Source organism: Kogia breviceps, chromosome 1, assembly GCF_026419965.1.
Source record: "Kogia breviceps isolate mKogBre1 chromosome 1, mKogBre1 haplotype 1, whole genome shotgun sequence".
In the NCBI taxonomy this organism is placed as follows: domain Eukaryota; kingdom Metazoa; phylum Chordata; class Mammalia; order Artiodactyla; family Physeteridae; genus Kogia; species Kogia breviceps.
In genome coordinates this window covers 106674170-106700499 of record NC_081310.1, presented here as the reverse complement: position 1 = coordinate 106700499, position 26330 = coordinate 106674170, and the positions used below count along the sequence as shown (strand labels likewise).

The window sequence follows — 26330 nt, the reverse complement described above, 5'->3', positions numbered from 1 at the left end:
GTAAATTGCATAAAACTTTTATTATTTATTAGCAGTGTATTATTCTACACTTTAAAATAGAACAAAATATCTTTTTGAAGGTAAACTATTCATAACAAAATACATGTCAAACAATTTTTATTATTGGAGTAGAATCACTTTGCTATATACTTTCTATATTATACACATATACTTCTTGGTTTGTCTATGTATGCACATGTGTATAAATAATTTTAAGACATACCCATGTAGATACATGACTAAATACACACATAATTATGAAAAATTTACAGTAGTCAATTTTACAATCATTTAGTAGCTGCACATAAATTAGTATTCACAGAACTAAAATTGTCAATATGGTTCCCTTTCCCCCACTTCTCAAATGTCATCTGAATTACTCTTCACTGATAATTTTGAAAAAATACTATCATTTCCCTATGCAGTTAACCAATCACTTTTTACAATAACTCATAATAAAATATTTTACTATTTTAGCTTTAGAAAAGGTATACAGTTTAATCCACTTAGTTTAATTTTTGATTCCTAAAACATACAACTCCTTTTTTCATCAGTTTAGTGCAATTGTTTGGTACTGCAGTTTTTGAAGGTTAAATTAACGAACCTGAGTCAAACATTCATTCAAATGCCTTTTTAAAATTGTAAAACATAAACAAGATGTTTTGATGAAGCATGTATAATAGTCTCAATGTACCCCCTTCTAATAAATATATGATAAATAACTCAATGGTTGAGAGTAAAGCGCTTCATATGAATCCATTGAACTGTCTCTGAGTAGTCCATTCTTAAGCAGCATGGAAAACAATCAGGATCAAAGACTCCCCAACTCCCCACGCAAAAGAAGCTTACAGGCTTCTGGAGCCTAAATATAAGATTACATTTACATGAAAGGGCTGTGAAGTACCTAGGAGTCCCTTCATTTTCATGTTAGGTTTCAGATATGCTACCTTGTGTGTCAGGGGTTTGTGATCTGTTTTAAACTTATCTCCTTTATTAATACATTGAACTACTTAGCAGCATCTTTTTTCAGTTTTTTTTGTCTTCATTGATTTAGAACTGGTGCCAGACCGTGTGTGAATACAGGCAAAAACCTCGTACCAAAAACCAGAACTCTCTAATTGGGTTACGAACTCTTTTGAGAGGAGGAAAGAAAAGCATCTAGAATGTAGAGTCATTTCATAGAAAAAAAACCATTCTTTCAGAAGAAATATTCGATGAATTCTGATCTTCAACTGGATGTTAAACTTTGTTAAAACCCCCAAAGATGCAAAACTCAATGGCTCAGCAACAAAAACAAAGGGAAATGAAATGGTCTAAATAAGCCATATCAAATGACTGTACTCCTGCTAGAGATAAACTCAGATAAACTTGAGTTAGACTGACTTCCCAAAAGAATGAACTGATCTGCCATATTCATAGTGGGAACAGAAAAATCACTTTCTAAAAACTTTCTCCCTTACTTTTTCTTATAAAGAGGAATTATTTATTCATTGTAGATAAAATCATACTAAACAAAATTCAAAATACAAATTTTTGGTAGCAAACAAGAAGAAAACCTAAGTCAAAATATAGTCTAGTTTTTACATAATTTTATATATTTATAAATTTATCAAAATAGTCTTTTAAAGTTCTCAATACATACATAATGTAACACTGTACATGTAAATGTAATAACAAATGTATTATGAAATACATTAAAAAATAACCTTTCAAAATACCAAATTCAACATGAAAACTGTCTTTAAAAGGGTTGACATCTTCATAAACATAGTTTCAGTGCATTTATAGTAGTCATTAACCAGAGTTTTCTGGTTTCAAGTCTCATGAAGGTCTTATCTTAGTGCTCTCTTTAGTTTAAGGTAAGAAGGCAGAGATATTCTTCTGGCAAAAGCAGCTGCTTTCTCTCTACATTGCTCGTCCAGATGAAGCAATTGTGTCTAAGAGTAGAACAGCTTTCACCGTAGTGGCAAGGCCTTAGTAATGAACATATTCAGACTGAAGGGACTGTGCAGGGGAGAGACATAAACTGAGGTTAAATTCCATCACACACAAAATTTCTTGTATATTATGCAGCTTCTTCCTTCAACACAAGGCAATTTGGGTCTATTATGTAAAAGATAAATGAATAAACTAGAAAAGAATAGAAAAAGATGAGGGAAACAAAGTATTTGCTAAGAATGAGATATTCAATTAGGTAAAGTAATTGCAAGAAAACTTTATATTTTAAAAGGCTTACTAATTTAATACTAGTGATCAAAAATTAACTATTATTTGGAAATTGGTAGGTAGCACTAAATTTGCTTTTAAGCTTTTGTACAATACTATTGAGTTTTACTCAAAAGTACTAAATGACATTTGTAACTAAACAGAAGATTATTAGAGTATACTTTAAGGAATATATATACTTTTTATTTAATGCAATGCATAGCAAATGAATGTTAATGCTTCTAATGCAGTAGAATTAGCCGTCATTTAAATAGATCCTTAAGGATGTATGGATATGATAAATACCTTATAATTCCTTTCCACTTAGGGGAGACACAAAGCACTTCTAGCTTTGAGATCTGATCTTAAGACCCAAAAAGCTTTTGTGTAGAAGAGTCTTGCAGTCATAACATAATAAACAGTGGGCAACTTTCAAAAAAAATAAATAATGCAAGTTCCTCCCACATCACATTAGATAAGAACATATAAAAGGAGCATGCTTCGGATATGTAATCAGAATGCATTGATAATAGACATAAACCAGGAAAAGATAAAGACAGGTAGAGAAAATCTGCCAAAGTTATTTTTGAGCAGCAAACAGCAGTTAGAAAGAAGAAACATAAATCAGTCTAAACATTAACAATTTCTTAGCATAATTCTTCTAGTCAAATACCTTAGAAAAATAAAGTTTACTTGATTTGCTACCAAATGCCCTTTTCTCTTCCTCCAATAATTATTTTTCAAATTTATCTACAGCATTTTATTAATAGGTCATCAATTCTGAGAATGGTCCATTTTATTGAGAGTATGGGTATCAGTAAAAAAGAATCTGTCCATTTTGCATATAATTTACAAAAGGATTCAAACTATCTTTGAGCAGCTTCAAAATCCCAGTGAACTTTATACCCTATCAACAGCCATTTACTACATAAGTATCTATCAACACCGTGAGTCAAAAGTTATGGTCCTTGCCCTCAAAGGGCAAAAGACCACACTGTCACACAGACATAAAGTGAAAAGACAAAGGTGCCAACACTAAATAATAATATACGTAGGGTGAGACTAACATTGTGCACAAGCAAAAGATTAGGCAAGGGGTGGAAAAGGAAGGTCGCGGCAGGGAGATGCATTCTCGAGGCTGCAAGTTTCAAGGAAGAGGTTAAATGTTAAGAGCAGCAAGAAAAAAAGGAAAAGGCTTGGCAAACTGGCTTTCTCACTACAGGATGTAGTTTATGTCAAGGCTTCAAAACAGGAGAGATGATCAACACTTAGTGTACTATAATGTAAATATACCTGAACTCACAGAGAGAATAAAAGAGGTAAAACTGAGAAAGCCCAGTGAAACTGGTCCAATGCCTTGAAGCCCATTTAACTTGTGGGACATCAGCTACCATCCTAGCAGTTAGAGCTTAAAAGTGGACTACCACTTTTCTAGGTGCTTTTTCCCAGTTTCTTCTGAAATCTCTGCAGAGGGCAGAGCCATGAGGTCTCCCCAGCGGCAAAAATGCCACACATGCGTGCTATACACTGGCCAATGCTTTCTTGGGAATATTTTAACTTTCGCTTTTGTTCTAATTAGAGAAGTTATTCATATTATCACTAACATAAATTATAAAGCTCCTCTGATTGCTTGAAAATTTACAATAAAGTTGTTTTTGCAAGCACCTCTAAAGTTCCGTCAACTCTCAATAAATAGAAATACAGCAAATGAACAGACACTAGACAAGTGACCTTTGTTAAACTAACTTTCTTCCAGGTTAAAGTGTTTTACATTATGCATCAATATATAGGGGGTAAATATGTGTGTACATATATTTATTTATTTTATGGAATCATGATACCCACTGAACTAGAAAATGGAAATAGTTTATAGAATATTAGACTAAGGATTTCAATCATTCATGTGAAGTATATATTCATTAGTCTCTGGCAGACGGCCTTTCCTTGCACACAGCAAGGAAATCCCGCCTTCAGATTCAGATGACCACAGTCTTTACTGCTTCCTTTGCCACTCACCCAGTTTGCTTACTTACATTGCCTAATTCTCTCTGCAGGCCTCTGTAAACGAATGAAGACATGAATTGGCCAAAGAATGAAACTCCTGTCATGCTGATTAATTCATTCAACAAACAATTATTGAACATCAATAGTATGTATATATTAGGTACTGTGGGATAAAAATATGATGCCAAAGTTCTCAAAACCAAACACATCCCATGGTCTCTTTATATGGTGTAAAGAAAGTTAAAGAAAATAAGAGATCAGTAAAACGGGTTTAGCAAATTATTCTGACATCAGTGTTTTGTAACAAATTAACCCCTTTTCATTTTCAGTCTAAAACAAAGATCTTAATGTAACTGGACTTAGGGAAGAAAGAGAATTGTTAAAATCTACAAGACCTATTCACTTTTGAAAAGTATAACTAATATTTCAAGGCCTTTTCACTGGGTAAACAATAGTGACAGAAGTTCAGATTTCAGACACCACGTGTTTATATAATGGGGCTGTACTCAGAGTATCTGGTTCATTTGTTTTCCAAATGTACACGTACCCTAAAGTTATTAATATCCCAGTTATTGGCACTTTTCACTTTTATAGTAAAAATGAAAATGCACTGTGTACTCCATAAACAATATCATTATTGCTATTGATTTTATTATTCAAAAAATAGACTAACTGAAGTACAACTAACTGGAATTTTTGATACATTTGATATACTACTTAACAGGTCAATTATTCTGTAAAAGATGCTTATTGAGTACTTTCTACATACTGGGCATAGTTGTTAACATCTTATATGTATTAACTCATTAAACGCTCTGAACAACTCATTTTACAGATGGGGAAATTGAGGCACAAAGCAGTAAAGTAACTTGCCCAAGATCATACAACTAGGAAGGAATTTGAACTCCAGCAGTCTGGCTGTAAAGCCCAAACTCTTAGCCACCACAATATAATGCCTCAAGACACTTCCAGCATTTGTCCTGTGATTCACTACATATTCAAATGTACATTCTCTATCACATGACACAGACAAATAATGAGCAGGGTATGATCCTGAGTGAGCAAAGAAATACTAACATACAAAAGAGCATGTACTATTTATTACTGTAAAGGAGATATGATTTTTAAATGATTTTCAATAGAACTGAATCCAAAAGAATTTTCAGGAATATTCTATAAGGAAATTTTCCTTATAAGAACACCCATGTTTAAATATCCTGATTAAAGTTTTAATTCTGCTTGGCCAATTTTTTTATCATTACCATAGAATTGATACCTAATGTATCTGAAAAAAAAGAGATTTTTTCTTAAATAGAAAATTCAAGTTCAGGTGGCCATTAGGTTCAACTGGGTCACAGTGAGTTAAGATCAGATCAGGTTTATCATGATCATATGGTATTTTTACAGTATGAATACCCTAAACTAGAAATATAGCAATATTCAGCCTGCAAATGAAGGATAAAATTACCTTACATTGCAGCCCCCAAAATTTGTATGTCAAAATATAAGCTTCCAGCAAGAATTCTTGCTCTGAAAGCAGCTGGATTTGACACAAAACAGTGTTAGGTAAGGAGATCAAGACAATTTGTTCTGTTCTGGAAATGTGCTACTAATCTGTTTTGGCAGATGTAGGTAGTGACATTAAAAAATTAGCTATTCTGGGGGTGTTTCTTTTTTAAACAGCCCAGTTACCTAATCATGGTAGAAAAGTGTCTAATAATTGTTGATATAAATACTGTACAAATAGTTAATAAATAAAACTATAAACTTACTATCAAAAACAGCAAATTGTAAAGAAAAATGAAAGTTAAGGTCTTTGTGAGCAAATGAATGCAATAATGTCTTAGTGTTCAAACAGCTTGGACCAAAGGACCCTACGATCTGGAGTGTTGGTTTCCTAGTAGGTCAAAATCACCGTGTGCTTTTGTCACACTGACTTTTTCTTTCCTGCATTTCCCCATTTTCCCAAGTCCCTTAGGAAGAAAAAAATAGTCTACTAGTTACCTTGGTTTGAGTTCTAACTACAGAAGCAAAAAGCACCTACAGAGGCAAAAAGTGATTTGTTTTACACTTTGCTGTACATCTGAAAGTAACACAATATTGTAAATTAACTATACTTCAATTTTTAAAAAGCGATTTGTTTTAATGGCATTACTGATAGTTAAAGGAAAGAAACACATGTTTGGTAATATGGTATCTTATATATATACTCCAGTGTTTTTAAGTTTTAATGAACAAATGAGGAAAAAATAAACACTGGGGAAAAATAAATTTATCTATAACTGCCTCTATACTCCTGGGTCTTTTATGGCTTTGCAATGGAGTCTCCAGTTATAATGTCTGTAAGTTAAAAACACACAAAATGCGTGCATTGATACATATTTCCACAAATGTGGTTTCACAATACTACTGAAAGTATTTGCCTCTGCTAACATGATAATACTTCTGCAACAACACTAGTAGAAGCATAACTGGATAAGGTTTTATTGGCATCATATTAGGTTAAGGTTTGTGATAAAATCAGGTTTGTGATAAAATCAGCTTCAAAAGAGGTGTAAGCATTTTTCTACAGTGCGCTCTAAGCATTTCAGGGACCCCAAGATTTAACAATGCAATTTTCGTTAACTAAAATGCTATACAAACTATTCTTTCACCTTCCTGCATAACTTTTAATGGATTCTTTTTTTCTAGGGGAACTTAATATGTGCTCTTCAACAATCACAAAGAGCTCAATTGTTAGATGACAGATTGTTGACACTCAACTTGACTCAGCCAACCATTACATGCGTGTTTTCAGTTCATTTGAACACCAAAATTATATTGATGCAAGCTTGGTTGAAACGTATTTTCTTTTATTTTAGTAAAGCCACATTTCTAGAAACAAACAAAACAAAATTCTGAGATTGCTGTATATTAAAGCTAAAGCTGAGAAGTTGTTTGCTTTTTGTTAGTGCTTCCTGCGCTTGCAATGATTACGGTCCCTAATTAGCCCTTTGTTTAACTTTCATGAACCTAGATAGATTGCCCAACGTTTAGTTCAATAAATATTTGTTAGGTGCTTTCCATACTTTGGAATGTGAGAAAACAAAGATGCCTCTGAGGAGCTTAAAAGCCAGCAGAGGAGAGAGAATCCCATACAGCTGACTATACTATGAGAGAAACCAGAGGGTGAGAACAAAGTCTCACAAGAGATGAGAAGGACAAGGCATTCTGCCTGGATGGGTCACAAATGCCTCATCAAAAAGATAACTAGTGAGCCAGGCCAGGAAATAAAAAACCAAGCAGAGACAGGAGGAAAAGCAGAGTAAACTGCTTGTGCTAGGGTCTCGGCATGAGGCAGAACGCCAGTCAGGATGCCGGGTGGAGCTGCTGGAGAAGACAGGGCAGGAGGCACGTGGTCTGATGGGGAAGGGCGCCGAGGGGCAGGCAAGGGATCCAGACCAGACCCTGTGTGCAAAGTGGAGATGATGAATGACTCTTAACACAGGAATGATTTAATCAGCTGTGTCCTAGACATCTAGCGCTGGCAGCAGTACAGAGGAAAGTTTAAAGGCAAGAGATACTGAAGGCAGGGAGGAAATTTAAAATGCTAACCCAATAGTCCACGAAGACCTCAATGAAGGCAGCAGTGATAAGAATGGAGGAACAAAAGATGGACATTTCAAAGGGAAAACTGCTAGGACTTAGTGGCTGGATGTGGCAGAGGGAAGGCAGAAGTAACGTCAAAGACGATTCCAAATTTCTAGCTTGGATGATTGGATGTATAAAGATCGCAATCAGTAAGCCAGGAAACAAAAGGAGGAGTAGACAACTGAAAGAGCATGTATTCTTTCCCAGGACTGCCCATAGGAAGTTAAAAATGCAAGTTTAATGCTCAGGAGATGAGTACCCAGAGAGAGAAGTAGACCAAGATCAGAGCCTTAGGAAAAATCATTAAGGGGCAGGTGGAGGAAGACAAACAAGTAACTATTTAATGAGGGGAAAAGGAGAAATGGGAAAATAATATTCCAAAACTCAAGAGACCAAAAATAACAGGAGAAAAGGGTGGTCAACAGAGTCAAATGCTGCAGGAAGACTAAGAAGAATGAGGACTAACAAGAGGTCATCGGATCTGGCTGAAAGAAGTCAGTGGCAGCCTGTGGGAAAGACTTTCACCATACTGTGGTGCCACCTCCCTTGTCCAAGTTTGTCCATAAAGGAGACACTATGATAGGTGACAGAACTGAGGGGAGAAATTGGTAAGACCACTCTGTATCTGTTCACAGGTGAGAAGACAGCCAAATGGACAGTAAGAGACTGAAGATCTAGCAGAGAAAGGATGTGGATGGGGCAACTCCCAGGAACAGTTTGGGAAGAATAGTTCAGGCAGGTAGGGTTACCACTGGAAAACAGTAGGGCTCCTTTTTTAAAAAAGGAATAAAAGGACAAGTCAGATGCAGATACACTTTGAGGTAGAGAAGAGGACAGTTAAGAGGAATTATTCCTGAAAAATTCTATGTTCTCAGCAGAACTCAGGACCCGGTTAACTAAGGTTGGAGGAGCTGTGTTGATGAAGAGCGTGAAAAAGCTTTGGAACAGCCCATGTGGGGAAGAGAAAGGGAGCCAAAATGGGATAAGTAAACTACTTATGAGCACTGAAGGGTCAGGGTAAATTAGAAATTCATTTGAAATGGAGTCAGTTGGCAAAGTTGGTATTTTCTCCAGCAGACCTCAGAAGAGAGAGACTAAAAACAGACATGAGATGGCTGAACTGATCTAATTTGGGAGGCTAGTGGTAAAGTGGCTACAGAAAAAATGTCCAAGTGGAACAGAGAATGTTGGAAAAAGGAAGCAGAAATGACTATGGGGGCTACAGAAGGAAGTAAACTGTGAAAGGGAACAGGCAGGGGTCATAAAGAGGTCATGGCGAAGAGTCAGTAGGGTGCGGGGTGGCGGTATGTTTGATACGGGCCTTATAGAATTGAAGACATCAGAAGCAATGCTCTAAGCAATAAGAAGGTCCATGAAATGGATTTCCAAGTGAATAAAAGCAAAGATCACTGAAGTTAAGGAAGTTTAAAATCAGTAGCTGTGAGACTGAGCAAGTCACTGTCTCTCTGAGTCTTAATTTCCTCATCTGTAAATTATGGGTTAAATAAATAAGATGATGTATAAATATTGCACCTGATACAATGTGAGGCACATAGGAGGTATTCAGTAAATCATTGGTGAGGATGATGATAAGGATTAGAAAAATGTTACAGTTGTCACACATGCTGGCAGTAGCTTGGTAGCTAAAAAGTAAAGCCAAAGTCCTCAGTATAATGGTATTAAGCAGCAGATGCTTTGGGAGGTAATTAGGTCATGAGAATAGAGACTTCATGAATGAGATTGGTGTTCCTTTTTTTTTTAAAATTTATTTATTTTATTTATTTAGTTTTGGCTGTGTTGGGTCTTCATTGCTGCTCATGGGCTTTCTCTAGTTGCAGCGAGCGGGGGCTACTCCTTGTTGCAGTGCACGGGCTTCTCATTGCAGTGGCTTCTCTTGTTGAGGAGCATGGGCTCTAGGCACATGGGCTTCAGTGGTTGTGGCATGCGTGCTCTAGAGCACAGGCTCAGTAGTTGTGGCACACAGGCTTAGGTGCTCCATGGTATGTGGGATCTTACCAGACCAGGGCTCAAACCCATGTCCCCTGCATTGGCAGGTGGATTCTTAACCACTGAGCCACCAGGGAAGCCCCAGCATTAGTATTCTTATAAAAGGGACCCAGAGAGCTCTCTCGCCCTCTTACAGCCATGTGAGGATACAATGAGAAGACGGCAGTCTGCAACCCAGAAGACAGCCCTCACCTGAACCTGACCATGCTGGCACCCGATCTCTGGCTTCCAGCCCCCAGAACAGTGAGAAATAAATCTGTTGTTTATAAGCTGCTAGTCTAGGGTGTTTTGTTATAGCAGCTGAGCTCACTAACATACTGGTTTTTTATGTCCTTCCTCTCCACTTTAATAACTTTCAATCAGAGACTGAACCTGAGGATGTCAACACCCACACAGATGATGAACTCATTAATATTACAGAACTGAGGGTCTCACAATAGTCTGACCAAGAGAGAGAAATATCTGCTTCTATGGATAAAACAGTTCTCTCTCACACATATCAGCCATGTGAGTTCAGATATTCAACAGCAAACAGAGCCAGTGTCATTTACCAAAGATTTCTTCCATTAGGGGCAGATCCAATGACTTTACAAGTAACATGCATGGGGCATCTGTGCTTGTTTGCACATGCATGCACTCCTGCATGTATGTATGTCTGTGTGTAATAAGGGGTTGCAATAAAAACATGCCTTTCTGGGTTAAACGCCTTACACACATACAGTAAATTTCAAATTTTTGGAAGAAATAAATGACCAACTCAATATTAGAAAAGATGATGGAATAAATAATCAAATAAGTAAGCAGAGTCCAATGCTAGATACTATGAAGTTAATAAAAGTAAGATGCCATGGTTTCTAACCTCAAGTTTACCAACCAACTCAGTGGGGATCCAAGGCGTACACCCATGAGAAAGGTGACTCTCAATACGAAACAGAAATGATAAAGGCCAAATGACCAATGCAGAGGGGACAAATTAAGAAAAAGTCAAGACTGCTATAGTTGGGTGAGGCCAAGGAAGGCTTCACAGAGGAGGAAGTAGGATTTAGGCTAACTTCTGAAGGGAAGGAGTCTGAAAGCAAAGGTGAACCAGGTTGGGAGCATAGCATGTAAGAAAAGGATGAAGGCCCTTAGAGCAGGGAATATTCAAGTTCCACATGGAAGAACTAAAAGGATCATGCTCAGGAGTGAAGGGAAATGAGTTTGAAATGAGGGTTGGGGGAAGACTCAAAAAGACCCTGAATGGCTAACCCCAGAGACTGAACCTACTTCTTGTCAAGATGGAGCTGAAAGTTATGCTCCAAATGACTACTCTAGGTATAAATCAAATATTTTTAAAATGTGAGAAAGAAAAGGCACAACAGGACACAAAAGTAAGATCAACATGTTCATGGCCCAGAAACAAACTAAGACAAAGTGGCAGGCCACTGGCTACAGAGCTGGAAGCTGGTAGAGGTGGCCAGGTGTCCCATTCCTCGGGGTATACAGGCTAAAAGCTGCTGGCCTGAATCTGAGGCTGGGGTCAGGCTCTCCCACTGAAAGGAGTCAAGGAAAGCCACAAACAATGCCTTGGGCCAGGTTTGTGCAAAGCTGCATCTTTGCCTTTGAGAAGTCAGCCTCCGGAGCTCACCAAGGGAAGAGAAGCTGGGACATGAAGATATGTTTCTAGACTGGAACACCTAGGGGGTCAAGTGGAGCCAAGAAGAAAGCCAATAGATGAGGCAGGGAAAACAAAGAGAGAGGGGAGAGAAACAAAAAACTCCCATCCAGAGTGAATCTACAAATGAAAATTCTAAAACACACAGGAACATGAACACCAAGAGAACTGACAAAGTCTGCAATCAAGAGACAAATTCTCGGGCTTCCCTGGTGGCGCAGTGGTTGGGAGTCCGCCTGCCGATGCAGGGGATACGGGTTCGTGCCCCGGTACGGGAAGATCCCACATGCCGCGGAGCGGCTGGGCCCGTGAGCCATGGCCGCTGAGCCTGCGCGTCCGGAGCCTGTGCCCCGCAACGGGAGAGGCCACAACAGTGAGAGGCCCGCGTACCACAAAAAAAAAAAAAAAAAAAAAAAAGAGACAAATTCTCACAGGCTGAAGCAACAGGCAAATCACAAAGCAATCTCAAAACAACTTATCATCTGAGATCCTCAAGGTGAGAAAATGCAGAATAGCCATAAAAAGAATAAGAATTTATTAAATGAAATAGGCAGGTCCAATAAGAACAGATGACTACCATAAAGAATGAATTATAGGGCTTCCCTGGTGGCGCAGTGGTTGAGAGTCCGCCTGCCGATGCAGGGGACGCGGGTTTGTGCCCCGGTCCAGGAGGATCCCACATGCCGTGGAGCGGCTGGGCCCGTGAGCCATGGCCGCTGAGCCTGCACGTCCGGAGCCTGTGCTCCGCAACGGGAGAAGCCACAACAGTGAGAGGCCCGCGTACGACCAAAAAAAAAAAAAAAAAAAAGAATGAATTATAAATGCTGGAAATGAAAGCTATGGCTATGGAAATCAAAAGGTAGATAGGTTAGGTTAGGGATACATTGCAGAATGGACACAGTTAAAAGAGAATTAGTGAACTGGAAAATAATAGGAGGGAGTCAATCAGAGCACAGCCAGAGGGCTGTCCTGGTAGGGCAGTGGTTAAGAATCCGCCTGCCGGGGTCCCCTGGTGGCGCAGTGGTTGAGAGTCCGCCTGCCGATGCAGGGGACATGGGTTCGTGCCCCGGTCTGGGAAGACCCCACATGCCGCGGAGTGGCTAGGCCCATGAGCCATGGCCGCTGAGCCTGCGCCTCCGGAGCCTGTGCTCCACGACGGGAGAGGCCACAACAGTGAGAGGCCCGCGTACCGCAAAAAAAAAAAAAAAAAAAATCTGCCTGCCAATTCCGGGGACACAGATTTGAACCCTGGCCCAAGAAGATCCCACATGCCGCGGAGCAACTAAGCCTGTGCGCCATAACTACTGAAGCCTACGCACCTAGAGCCCGTGCTCGGCAATAGGAGAAGCCACCGCAATAAGAAGCCCGTGCACTGCAATGAAGAGTAGCCTCCACTCTCTGCACCTAGAGAAAGCCCATGAACAGCAACGAAGACCCAATGAAACCAAAAAGAAATAAATAAAAATTTTTTAAAAAAAGGAACGCAGCCAGAGCAATAGGAATTTCAAAGCATAAAATAGAAGGCAAGAATACTGAGGACAGATTGAAATGCTCTAACATAAGTGTAGGGGTATTGCAAAAGAAGAGAGTAGGAGGAAAGGCAAAAAAGCACTATCCAGAAAGATAATGGTTGACAATTTTCCATAACTGAAAAAGTCATCAGCCCTCTGACTGAAAGCACACTGAGGCCAAAAAAGGACAAACTATAATGAATCAATATCTAGATATATTATGGTGAAACTGTAGAACTTCAAGGAAAAAGAGAAAAATCTGATAGTAATTAGTTTTACTCTTCAACTGAGAAGCTTTGGGAGCAAAGGATGGCATTAAGAAACTAGGATTTTAAGCATACTCTGGCAGCAGTGCAAAGACAGACTGAAGGACCAGAAAAATGATGGCTGAAGATTAACTAAGCCAGAAGATGCCCTCATGGAGCTTTCAATCTAGTGGAAGACAATGGCTTACACATCTTTGTCTTACCTTCCTTCACTAAAACAATACTGAGCTTATGGTAGACACTCATCTAAATATTGGATAATTTTTTAATTGGATAAGCCTCTATACATATACAAAAAGCACTTACTCTCTTTTACTGCTGGCCAAAAATAAACAAACAACTAGAGGAAGATTAAAATAAGATCCTTTTCTATTGATTTAGCATATTGTTGACATTATATAAGAAAAAAGGTATCAAATTAAGTTGAACAACCAAGGTAATTAATAACTCCAATGTATTTGAGATTAAAGCAAGTTCTGTGTTTTAAAGAATCCTTTCAAATGGACAGTCAAAAACAGCTGTCAGGATTTATACAGCAAATTAATGTAAACCACTATTTAACATTAGAAACTTGAACAACCTTCAGCTCTATCTGCAAATACCATGTGTACCTAAATAACTTATATGTAAATTTAGGCATCACCTGAACCATGCTGGCCTCAGAACAATTTGATGCTTTGTCAAGTAACATTCCCAAGTCCCCCGGGAAGGGAACAGAAGAATACCAATGCTGAAAGAATGCAAAAGATGTAGTTCAATACTGAGACCGAGCTCATGTTCTTGATAGTATTAGTATCCCTTAGCTGAAAAATTGCATCAGATTTAAGGCAATGCCACAACAAAGAGGCGAGATGGAAAAACCACAGTAATTTGAACATACAGCAAGGTTAGAAAGTTAGTACTAACCCTATATATTAAATAATATTTAATCCTTTATCAGGACAAGATGATAGTTTTTTAAATGAAGAACAGGCAGAGTGAAAAGACATCAAGTTAAATCAGGAAAAGCTATTACATACCATTGGAAAGTAGGCGCATTTTATTGGGAATGGATGTTCAAACAATCAATAAGTAGTTCATCACTGTCACACTAACATTATTCCAAAGTAAAAATGAAGCATGCTTTAATGCACACACCAATTGCTCAGATTTTCATCAAACTGGTTATTGCAGGAAGCTGGATCTAATAATTTGATCTTATTCCAAGTCCTACTTTAAGAACAAATAATACCTTAAAATATATATTTCCCCCTAATGCTAGAACACAGAACTTAACCTATTCATAGGCTACCCAGGTTGTTCTGACACTGGTCAAATCTGAGATGGAAACTCATCCACAGAGTCATCACAACCAAAGAGCAGACTAAACAGCTGAGTATAAAAATGGTAACGACCACTGGGACAGGGAACTGCATTTAAGGCAATTTCAACGGTGGCATAAGGAGAACGTTAAAGTAAAGTAGTACGCAATATTTCATTTCAATCTTCCTTTCAATTTTAAACCAAATGAGTATTTTTAATACTTTTCTGTGTTTAGAGCTGCATTAGAAACCATAAAATAGAAAAGAATTTTATAAAATGTCTATACAAAGAAAGTTTAAAATTTGGAGACTTGCAAATAAAAATTGCATGTATAAAGTCTTGCATGTATAGACAATACGTAAACAAATACAGATGCTTGTGTATGCAAAGCAACATTACATATTGATAAAGTAGTAAACAGTCATCATGAATAGAAACAGAGGTTAAAAAGTAAAACATTTGGTGGGTTCGATTTCTTGAGAAGAGTTTCAGAGCGTATATGGAAGATAATATGTCTTCTCATAATGAGAAATTAGTGAAGAAGGAAGGGGGCTTCCAAGAAAAAGCTTCCCAAAGGCCAGGAGGTAGGGGAGGAAACCACACTCAGGGTCAAGCAAGGTAAAGCTGGTACAAAGATACAATAAGGAGAACAAAGGACAGAGAACCTGAAAGCTCAGCAAAGGAATTCAGGATCAATGTTCTAGCATTAGACAAATCACTGGTCACTTTCAAATGATGATGAGATCAGTATCTATTACCTGGCTATGCTCTCAAGCGGGGAGCAGCAAACTATAGCCCAGGGGACAAATCCAGCTCACCACCTGTTTCTGTAAATAAAGCTTCATTGGAACACAGCCACATCCTCCAAACACATATATAAAAGAGTTGGGACACAGAGCCAAAAATTTACTCTCTGGTCCTTTACAGAAAGAGTTTGTGACTCCAGTTTAACATATGAATTAAGACTGAGTTAAGAAGATTATCAACAAGGCTAACACAACAAAGAAGATGAGAAAGCAGCAGAATAGAGAAGAATGGGAAAATTCCAAGAGACAATGAATGGTATCACTGACATAACCTGCAACATCACTAAGAGAATATTCGTGAAAATGTTTGAAGATCAATATGTAAGAGTGAATAACAAAGCTTAGTATAAGCTACTACTTAATAATTTTAAAAGTCACAAAAAAGTTTTTAATAGGTGATACCCAAAGAAGCTTTCAGAAGAACCTTATTATAGGACTGCTTATCTTATTTATGTTTACATTCCCTACAGGTAAATAAAACCTTGTTATAAAAGCCTGTTCCCATAAAACAAAGATTAATTTCTGACACAGAACTGACAAAAAATTCTTTGTAGCCAACCTGACTACATATATGTATTTTTATAACAAAGCACATTATTTTACAACTCCTCATGTCAAATGTTGTAAAAAATATGTTTTCTAAGGACCATAATTTTTTTTCAATAGCTAAGTTTCCATTTATAAAAATAAATATATCATTTTAAATTTCATAGTAAAAATATGTTAGAGCTATTGGTCATATATGATTATTTAATAGTATCTATACTACTACGTATGTGCATTGAAACACAGCGTAATTGTTGAAAAGCATAGAATTTACCCAAAGAAACCTGCTGAGGTAGGGCTGGGACACAGCAGACAGGGCTCAAACTGGTCTCCCGCCTTAAGGGTTTCTAGCAAGAGCTCCCATCCCCATGAATGCCAGGATTATCTTCATCAAATCAGATATGATCAAGTCACTCCTGCTGACAAGATTCCAGTAGCTCACCCTGCACCTCCCACTTTGGCTTCAGCTTAATTTTCCAGCCTTATCTTTAGGTAACCACCCCTGGCTTTAGCTACACTGGAACACTCACTGATCTTAAAACAATAATAGCTAAAATTATTGAGCATTATGTATAGGCACTGTGTAAACTATTTCACATGATTTATCTCAATTAATCATCACAACCACCCTATTACAGAGATTATTATCATTACCACATAAGCTTTAAGGCCTCACAGTCACACAAACCCCTTTCAAAGCACACAGTCATATGTTTGTATACAATTTACAAAAATAGTTTGTACTCTTTATCTTAAACAGATCCCACCAAACTGTATAAGTTTCAGGTGCACAAAACCTAAATATGCTCCTGATTATTATTATTCCCATTTACTGAGGCTCGGAGAGATTAAATAACTTGCCAAATTACTCACCACAAGGAAATGATAGAGACAGGATTTGAACCCAGGTCTACTCGTCTTCAGAAACTAAGAACTTAACTATAGTACTAAGGCTATACCTCTGTTCTTGTAGCTCCCATTGTCTGAAATGACCACTCCTCGTTTTCCTATTTTCATCACTAGATTTCTAGAAGGCTCCTATTCATCCTCCAAAGCCCAACTAAAATGTTATGCCTTCTTCACAGCTTTCCCTAACCCTTCTTGGAAAAAAAAGGCATATCCTTTAGATATCCCTCTATTTTAAACACATATCACAGCATATCTATGGCATGATGTAATCAAAAGAATATGCTTTTTTGGAACCAAACTGACCCAGGTACAAATTATGGCTCAGCTACATATTTGTGGTACAATCTAAGGCAAAATATTTAAACTCTCAAACCCTCAAGTTATTTATCTTTAAAATGGAAGCAATAATTCTTACCACATTCATTCATTTAAATATCCAACCATCCATAATATACCCATTCAAGAAATACTTAATGAATGCCTACTATATGCAAGGCACAGAGCATACAACCGTGAAAAATAGACACTGGCCCTGCCACCACAGAGCTTACAGTCTAGTGGAGGATACAGACTAGTGAACAGATGATTAAAATGCAGAGTGAGAATCTGAGTATTGCAATTAAGACCAAGGCCGGGTGTAGAAGAGCTTATGGGGGAAGCATTGTGACCTAACCCAGACTTGCAGGGTCAGGTAAGGACAATGCAGATGAATAGCAATTCAGTGGTAAGTCTCTTAAAAATAACACAGAGCAAATATTCAAGGCAGATACCGCAAGTAATTTCAATTTAATAAAATACTTCCACCCCACCCACGCCGTAATCACACGTCCCTCATCTCTTAAGATTTGAAAACGCCTCTGAATGTCAGGGAGGGAACACTGATTTTTTACAGTTGGTGGGTCAGCCAAAATGAAACCTGTTGCATTGCACTGGTCAGTAGAAACCTCAAGACTAACAGAACAGTCCAAATAAAAATAAAATCTGCTTCTCAGAATTCTGTCACAACCATAAGGATTCCTTAACATTTGTTCTTGTTATCTGTGTTAAAGCATTTAATGACAGAACAAGGAAATCATTTCCACATTTTTCTGGGGGCTGAACTGCTGCACAAAGTGAGAAGCAATTGCAGCTTTCAAGAGAGATGCTAATTGCAGCTTTTAAAATATTAGACGCCCTCTAAACACCCGGCAACCCCCGTCCCCTAGGAGTTTCTGGGTCTTTCTTAAAGGTGTGAGGAGGATATTGCCATCTAGACTTCATTTCCTACCTAAGGATTTAAAAACATTTTTGTTGAGTGATTTATTCCTAGTTCTTCAAGGATCATATGTCTCACATCTTCAGAAGCATTGGAAAAAAGCACCATCTTATTTAGACAGGAAACCTGTAACAATTAGAAAAGCTTCATTGAACCGATAAAGGAAAAAACTCCCAACCTCCTACTTTATTCCGCATAAAATGGGAATTTCCATCTTAATTTAGACTTTCTGCCAGCGAGCCAGCAGGGGTAGAACTTGGAACCCTCCCTCTCACAGATGTTGTCTAGGCAAAGATGAAGGAGGGAAAATCAGCTACAAGACACCTGGCTATTCTTACTTCCTGGGAGGGTGAGAGGGAGGAAAATGTTGTCCTGCTGGCGATTCTACTTATAAATGCTTTTCTTTACAATAAGATGACAAATTTAAGAAGGAGAAGGAAAAGGAGTGGCAGCTGCCCACACAGAGTATTACTTTAAATGTCATTATTGGAAAATCACTGTATTCAGGCCAGAAGAGGGAAAGTATGGAAGGAAACCAAAATTAAGTTATATAAACATGGTGGCTAGGGGACTAACAATCATCTAAAGGAAGCTCCCATGCTGCCACTAGCAAAGACGAAAACTGAGAACCCGAACAAGCAGAATGTCATTCTTATCAAGCTACCGATCCTTCTGGCATTGAGCTATAAATGTGGATTACACAAAACCTTTAGCCATGAAATCTACAAGGTATTCATATAATTATCTATCTATCTATATAACACTTTTTCTGAAAATGGAGACATCTGTACTCTGGTCTAAGAAAGAGGCTGACCCACAATCAGTATATGAAAATATTGACTGAACTCAATTCCTGCTGTGAAGTATAATGACTTGTAAAACTAGTTATAAAAATGTATAATAAATACACTTCATTTTCCATCTAATCCCAGTTACTAGGATTTAAGTTTTACTGATACATATGTACACACAACTTAGTGGGATTAGAGTCAAATTAAGGGATAGAGTGGGCCTAGGCTATAATCTCGACAGGAATCTAAAATAATGTTGAAAAACATCACTGGGAATAAAATCAGATTGGGGGAAATCGTATGTACCAGAAAGGACTGTGTGTGGATAGAGTGGAAAAAAAACTTTGAAAGAGGCCTGAGGTAGGGATGGGAGTAGTAATGAGTCCAACCAACACACACACACACACACACACACACACACACACACACACAGGCTGCATCTTCACATTCACAAAGTGGCTTCTAAACTGCCTTCTAAGGAAAGTGGGTCCCATTAGCTTTTACCATGGGGTATGGATTTGCTGAGAGGCGGTGAGAGGCCCACTGCCACCCGCACTTTTCCTCCCCTCCCCTGCAGAGACCTGCTTCTCCCAGGATAATGGCTGAGGAAGTGTTTGAAGAACAGTGGACACGAAGGGGTGCCAGACCACAGCCTTCCCAGAACACCTGGGGCTTGCTTGTGCCTGAGTGGAGTCAATGTCGCATTTTAACATTGACCGACATTGCCTTGATCTGTGGCATCTATTTCTATTTCTCCTTCCTATCTTGTCCTTGTTCTCTCAAATCAAAACTCACATTCCCATAGATCTCAATTCCCTTTGAGGCAATCAAAATATGTGATTAAAGTGATTCACGGCAGGGCTGGGGGGTGAACCAACAAGATTTTACCCTACTGGGGACTACTGGTCACAAAGCGGGCTTGGTAACCAAAATGAAGAGCTCATGGGTAAAATGTGTTTGGAGATCTTCCATCCTGTCTCTATAAGAGTGACAGCTAATTTTAAACGTCTTCCTGTTACCCTGCCTTCCCCTCCCCTACATCCCAAGTACCTACCCATAAACCTGCCGTAGAAGCACCCTCCATTTGCCATTTAATTAATTCTGGGTCAGTTCCCTGCAGGTGACCTAGTCAAGGGCTTGATGGTTAGTTCTGAGAAGACACTGTTCATTTAGCACCTTCACATTTAAATACTCCAAATTCATCCACTGATAAATGATGTAGAAAAAGCCAGGATACCACTACAACCAAAGCAGATGCTGTCTGTCGTATGACTCGACCCCTGACTTTGCTCAGAGTGGTTCGAAACTTCAGTGAAAAGTAACTGAAGACAACGGTGTCCATGATTAAGGGCATGAAAGCTGTTTCCCTTCCTAGAGGAATCACTCAAAAAGGAGTGGGAAAGGGAGAAGAAAAAGAAGGAAGGAAGAAAACTGAGTCGACACTTGGCTTTTACTTGAAGAGGAGCCAGCAGAATGTATGTGCAGAGACAGTTTCACAGCACAGAGGGAAGGCATCTATCAGAAGGCTTCCTTGGCACAATTAAATTTCTTTGGTGGCGGCCTCGGCTGGGAAGGCAAGGCACAAAAGTTGTGTTCAGGGTTCTGAGGGCCAAGAGGTGGTGTCTGCGAACTTACGGGGATTGATCGGCTCAGGAATCTCGCTGAGGAAGAAGAAAGGCCAGTGTAGGAGGGCCGCAGGGCGGTGGCGCGCTCCTCGGTCTTGGCGCCGTGAGGGCCCGGCTGACTGTTCAGGGCACTCCCACTGCTGCTGTACTGGTTGTTGTTGAGCTCAGGGTAATTTCTGGCAGGCGGCTGGGAGCTGCCATTCAAGAGGCTGGTGAACGGGTTGCCTACGAAACCCACCTTGGAGGGTGAGGCAGTCTTTTTGTTCTCTGGATCGTCTGCTGCAGCGTTCAAGTTCCCTAGGGAACTGGCTAGCCGGGAGCTCATGGAAAAGCTGAACGAAAAACACAGGTGGGGCAGGGGGGGAACATAGACAGCCATGTATACTCACGTAGAGTTCACATTTCTAAAACACATGATTACGACATTAGGGGAATGGGATGAAGACAGTTCTGATCAACGCAAATGGTGACAGAATTGCTCTTGGTGATATTATGTGGCCTTTAGTTATACATGGTAAGTTCCTCTGTCAAAAGTAGTTACGACTCAAGAAGCTGGCTAAAACAGTTTGACCAGAGATTCTGAAATAGAATATGTGCGGGTTTCTACTTGCCCTGTGGCAGGAAGTAAATGAAAAGGACTATATAAGGGGAGAGTACAAAGCAGACCTAAGTACAAGATTTAACTTCTATATATTCAATCATATGACGACATCAAACATCCCTACCCATTTTAGTTCGGCCCATACACATCAGGGGAGAAATGACCGTGTCATATATTATTAGTCTGCGCCACTGAGCTCTGTTCCCTGGATCATGTTAGGCAAGCTCTGGAAAGGGATGCCGTACAGCATTCCCTCCACGGCCATGTCCCCACGGTACAAGACAGGAACGAAGCCTAGAGGGTCGCAGAGCTTTTTGTGGTTTCTCCCCTTCCCCCAGTCCCCTCCTCCCACAAACTTCAGCCAAACTCACTGTCTGCTGCTGTTTTCCTTTACCTCCTGCCAGTGCCTCAGAAGGAGGAGAGAAAAATTACCTTCTTACAGTGGTGCCTGAGGACAAAGAGCCTCTGTTTATCCTCTTGGCCATCACCGAAGGGGACAAAGCCACTTTTGAGGTCTTCAAGGCAGATGCAGATCCTTGTGGGGAAGAACTCAATCTTTGTGGAGAAAAATGGGCAAAGCGTCACACAAAAGCTGTGTTATCTTAACATTCAGCAATCGACTAGGACAAGATAAACTAATAAACGTTAAAGAGATCATGGCAGGTCCTAATAACAGTAGCCAACACGGATGCAGCCCTCACTCTGTGCTGAGCGCTCATCTAAGAACCTGACGGACATTAACTCAGCTCCTCCTCACAGCAACCCCACAAGGTAGCGAAGACTGCACTTTGCAAGTGAGCAAAGGGAAGCGCAAAGGAAAAGCTCCTCATCCAGTCACTCAGCGAGCAAGAGGCAAAGCTGGGATTCAAATCTAGGATCCAAAGTCCTGGGGGTAACCACCATCCTGCCATCCTTGGTCACTTCCCTTCCTTGACACTGGCATTCATTCCTTCCAAGTCCTTAGATTCTACCTCTCTATATTTCAAATCTATCCTCACCTTTCCACTCAGCAACTGCCCTAGGTGAGGTCAATCATTATTTCTTATCCTTGACTCCTAGCAGCACCTTTTAATCTGGTTCCTTAAAACTCACATTCTGAATAGCCTCCAACAAAATCTAAAATATCTAATCATGTCGCTTCACTGTTTAAACCACCTAATCTTTCTTCAGTGCCCAAAAAGCCAAAACTTCTTGGCTTGGCTTCTGAAACCCTCCAAAATCTGGCATTTGCCAATTCTCCACATTTTCCCACCAGATACCTCTTCTCCAGCTACAGAAAAATGCCCTGAGATCCCTGGATTGACGACATCCACACCTCTGTCCAGTTTGCATACGCTATTTTTCCTGCCAAGGCATCGTCTCCTGTCCTTACCTCACCTCTACACACACCTTTTTCTTCCACCTCCATCTGACTCACTCCCTGTTGCTTACCCTTTAATGGTCCAATCAGCTGCTACCTCTTACAGCAAGCCTTCACTGAATTCCCGGCGGGGTAAGCATCCAGTTTCATCATATATTCTCATAGTAAATCACAGCTCTTGTACCACATTTCATTGTCTAATATCGTCTACTTCCCTCGAAATTAGCTCCATTACGAGCAAAGAACTGTCTCTCATTTCAATTCCCAGACTAGCACAGTGCCAGACTCAGAGTAGGTGTTCAGGAAATATGTGCTGAGTGAATAAAAAGGGAAAAGTGACTCAAATCTGGACTACCAGGGCCCAGTCATGGTTTTAATACCAAATGTGTTTTGTCCTGGACAAGTCTTTTAACGTAGCTGGACCCTGTTTTCCTATCTGCTATAGAAAAGCTGATTTACTTGCAGACTCTTTTCTTCATCATCTTCCCTTCAAACAGCAGCTTACGACATGGTTTGCCTCTAAATCAAGAACAGGAAAAGTTGTACAAGGAAGCAGCTCAAGCTTCTGGATTAGTCTGGGCCATCTCAGAGCTACCCTCACTAAACAACCCTAAAACCTAGAGCTGAATAAGAACAGAGCTGAGGAGTGAATCAGCTTTTTATCCCCAGCTGTTGATGACAGTTTTGGGCAAACATTTCTACGGCCCTCACCAAGACCTACCCTGGATCCTGATACCACTGAGACCACCAGGGAGTGTTCAGGGAACATTTTTCCAGAGAAGAACACTAATGTTTCCTCCTCAAATGGAGAACAGGGAAGGAAATAAAACTAGAAAACAAAGGAAGGGAACAAATACATGCAAAAATAGGAGGAAAGAAGAATAGCAGAAATGTTAAAAATTCAAGGCAAAATCTATCACTGACTTGAAAGGCATGTTGCAGAGCCACTGTAGTTTATTAGAGACCCCACCATGCAGTGGGCACACCGAGTACACTGGCATCATTCCCACAGCCATATGGCCCTGTAGACACCTCAGGAAAATAACTTTTTTTTCATGGTGAGCATTAAATATAAAGCATATTGTAATGATCTAAAACAGAAAGGAAGGAATTTTAAAAGTGAAAAGCTGTGGGCAGTTTATTTCTAGGGGCTTAAGGGTTGGGAAATGTATCTAAACGGTAGCATTTGTTTATAAGCTACTGGAAATTCAACCTGGTTGACAGTACCTGGAAGGCTGGGACACTGCTCTTGGATGCCCTTTCATATCCTCCAACCTACAGAAACCAAAGACAAATGTTCACACAACACCAGGGTCACACATTTAAGCCAAGACCAAAAGTCGCATCATCTGGAGTCAGACCAGTAAAATTATTAAATGGGCAAGAGGGATAAACCTTGCAAATGGATATTAGTATTTATTCACTTTATAAGATAAATCCTAGAACCAGCAGGAAACCTATTTTAGTCATTTTGTTTCCTCTTGAATTTCATTTACAGCAAAATACTTTTTCATCACAAGGTGGTATGACATCTACTCAGGTTAAAAATGTTTGATCATGGTGCCATGATGCTGTTAAGAAAAACTAAATTAATGAGAAAATTTCTGAGGATAAAAAGAAAAACACCATGTTGGAACGAGGCTTGTAAAGTTTGTGTAGTGAAGATTCTCTTGCTTCTTTCGCCTTTTTATTTGCCAAGTTACACCCCAACTTACCCCTTCCTCCCCCTTATGATTTCTTAAAAATCAAATATAAATCTGTTTGAAGTTCATTTTAATCAATATAATGCCATTTCTTAGAGTTTCAAACAAAAAATGGTGAACAAAAAAGATTGTTAATGTAAACTGATCTTGAAAAAACTTCCACGTGAAAAGAGCATGAACTTTGAACAGTGCTGAGTTTGAATAACAGCTAGGGAGTGATTTAACCTCTCTGACCTCAAGCAACCAACACAAATGTGGGTAATGGTGCACACCTTTTGTGTTAACTCAGTTAATCCTCATGTCCAAACTAGGCACCTAACAAGATTCCTGGCCCATAACAGCTGCTCAGTAAATGGTGCATTTCCTCAATTTCCTAGTGGTAGTTGGTGATTATTACTAAGTACCAAACTTCCTATCCCACCTTTCCATTTTACTATAGAAAACAATCACCTCAACTTTGAGCTACATGAATCTTCATTTTTCAGGGCAGGAAACCAGTACCCAAAGCACAGATAATGGTATGACCAGACCCAACCTGACTTAAGTGTTATAATCCTCCCAGATAACACATAAAACTAAATTCCCTGTGAGGAGTCTGTTTGACACTTACCATACCAGCAAAACATTTCTCTTGCTATGCATTTCTCTCACTTAAAAATCAAAGGAAAGTAGCCAGTTCTGGTCATATTCATTTGTGGACTTGCCATTCCTTACATTACAATAAAGAATCTTGATATTTACAGATTTTTGTACCTACATTGATTTTGAAGTCTTTTTTTTTTTCACTTAATCTGAATTATCAGATGATTTCAAAGGTTGTGGTCAGAAGTTAAGTCCCATCAATTGATTCTGATGAGTAATTTCAGTCCTCCAAACCAAGATGGTTTATAACTTTACAGGCAAGAATTGCTTATTCAATTCTCAAAAATAGAAAGTAAGGCTAAGGAGTTAGGATATACCAAAAGCTTGGCATACTATACTTATCTGCACACTCTAGATTAAATACAAATGCTTGGCACATCTGTGAGGATTCACCATAGGACAGGAAACCCATTCACAGGAGAAGAGTCCACTCCAAGTGGAATTTTGAAGAGTCCCAGAGACAACCAACTGCTTAGCAGTTTAAGGTGGAATTCCAGAGATTAAGATGCAGCAGCTGCTTTCAATAAGCTTCTAAAATTTAGCTACTCCCCGCAGTGATAAAATTTAAAAAAAATGACACAAAATAGTAATAAACCAAAAAATGAGAGGTAAGCATAGTACTTATAGAATGATATTCAAAAGAGAAGATTAAACATTCTATCCACAAATGGAGGTACAATATAAATTTAAAAGTTTCAAATAGATCTACCTAAATGCACAAGATGGTGAGGAGCGTGGCTGTCTCTGACTTTTTAAGGCACGTAGTTTGTCTCCCTGGGTTATATTATTTTTCATTTCCACATCTTCATCCTCTTCTAAATTATTCTGGAAAAAAATTCATGTTCCACAGAAAGGTCATTATGAATAATTCTACTTTATATAGATTTCTTAACAGTTTATGGATTATCTCGGTATATGGATAGGTTTATAGATTATATTAAATAGTTTTAATGCACTATGAATTCATCATTGGCCACATATATACTAAAGAACACTGGACTAATCACCAATTAAATATACTGGTCAAATTCCAAATCAGAGAAGCATGGGTATGGATGTGGTAGAATTTATTAAAAGGAGCTCTGTTACAATGGACCACAACCATGGAGACCTTCTTGCAGACAAAATCATGCTTTTGAATATAGCTTAGACATAGGTTGGCTCGATAGATACAGTACAAATATTTTGCCAGAAGCTACCAGCACCCATCACTGCAAATTCCATAACTTGTTTACATAAGTGAAAGATAAAACAATTTAGGATATCTATATAGTAACTTATTAACATTATTTAACACTATTAAAAGCACTCAAGATTTTTCCAAGCTTACTAGACTGGGAAAGTGTGTTTCCTGCTGAAACAAGTCTTGTAGTTGGAAAAATATATATAAGTACCACACCAGGTCTTTTTTGCATACCAGCTCACATTTAATTCTCACAACCCAGGGAGTGGGGGTGGGGAGGGCACTATTACCCTTAATTTAAAGATGAAAAAAGGAGGTGCTTGTGGAAGA

At 39.0% G+C, this 26330-nt stretch overlaps 1 protein-coding gene across 14 annotated transcripts in view; it reads right to left on the bottom strand.

Annotated features, from left to right (window-relative positions):
* Positions 1-26330, bottom strand: part of CDC14A (cell division cycle 14A) — a 168902-nt gene continuing 142572 nt past the window's right edge. For 6 of the 14 annotated variants that reach the window (XM_059077428.2, XM_059077484.2, XM_067040708.1 and 3 more), the window contains 4 exons: positions 25527-25642; positions 23700-23747; positions 21545-21667; positions 20394-20843 (listed from right to left, as the gene is read on the bottom strand). In XM_059077428.2, the coding sequence (XP_058933411.1) occupies positions 20405-20843; positions 21545-21667; positions 23700-23747; positions 25527-25642 (726 nt within the window). In that variant the 3' untranslated portion in view covers positions 20394-20404. Of the gene's footprint in view, positions 2005-4238; positions 4264-20393; positions 20844-21544; positions 21668-23699; positions 23748-25526; positions 25643-26330 lie in introns of those variants that run through there. The other 8 variants (XM_067040690.1, XM_067040718.1, XM_067040748.1 and 5 more) reach the window with 8 other exon arrangements.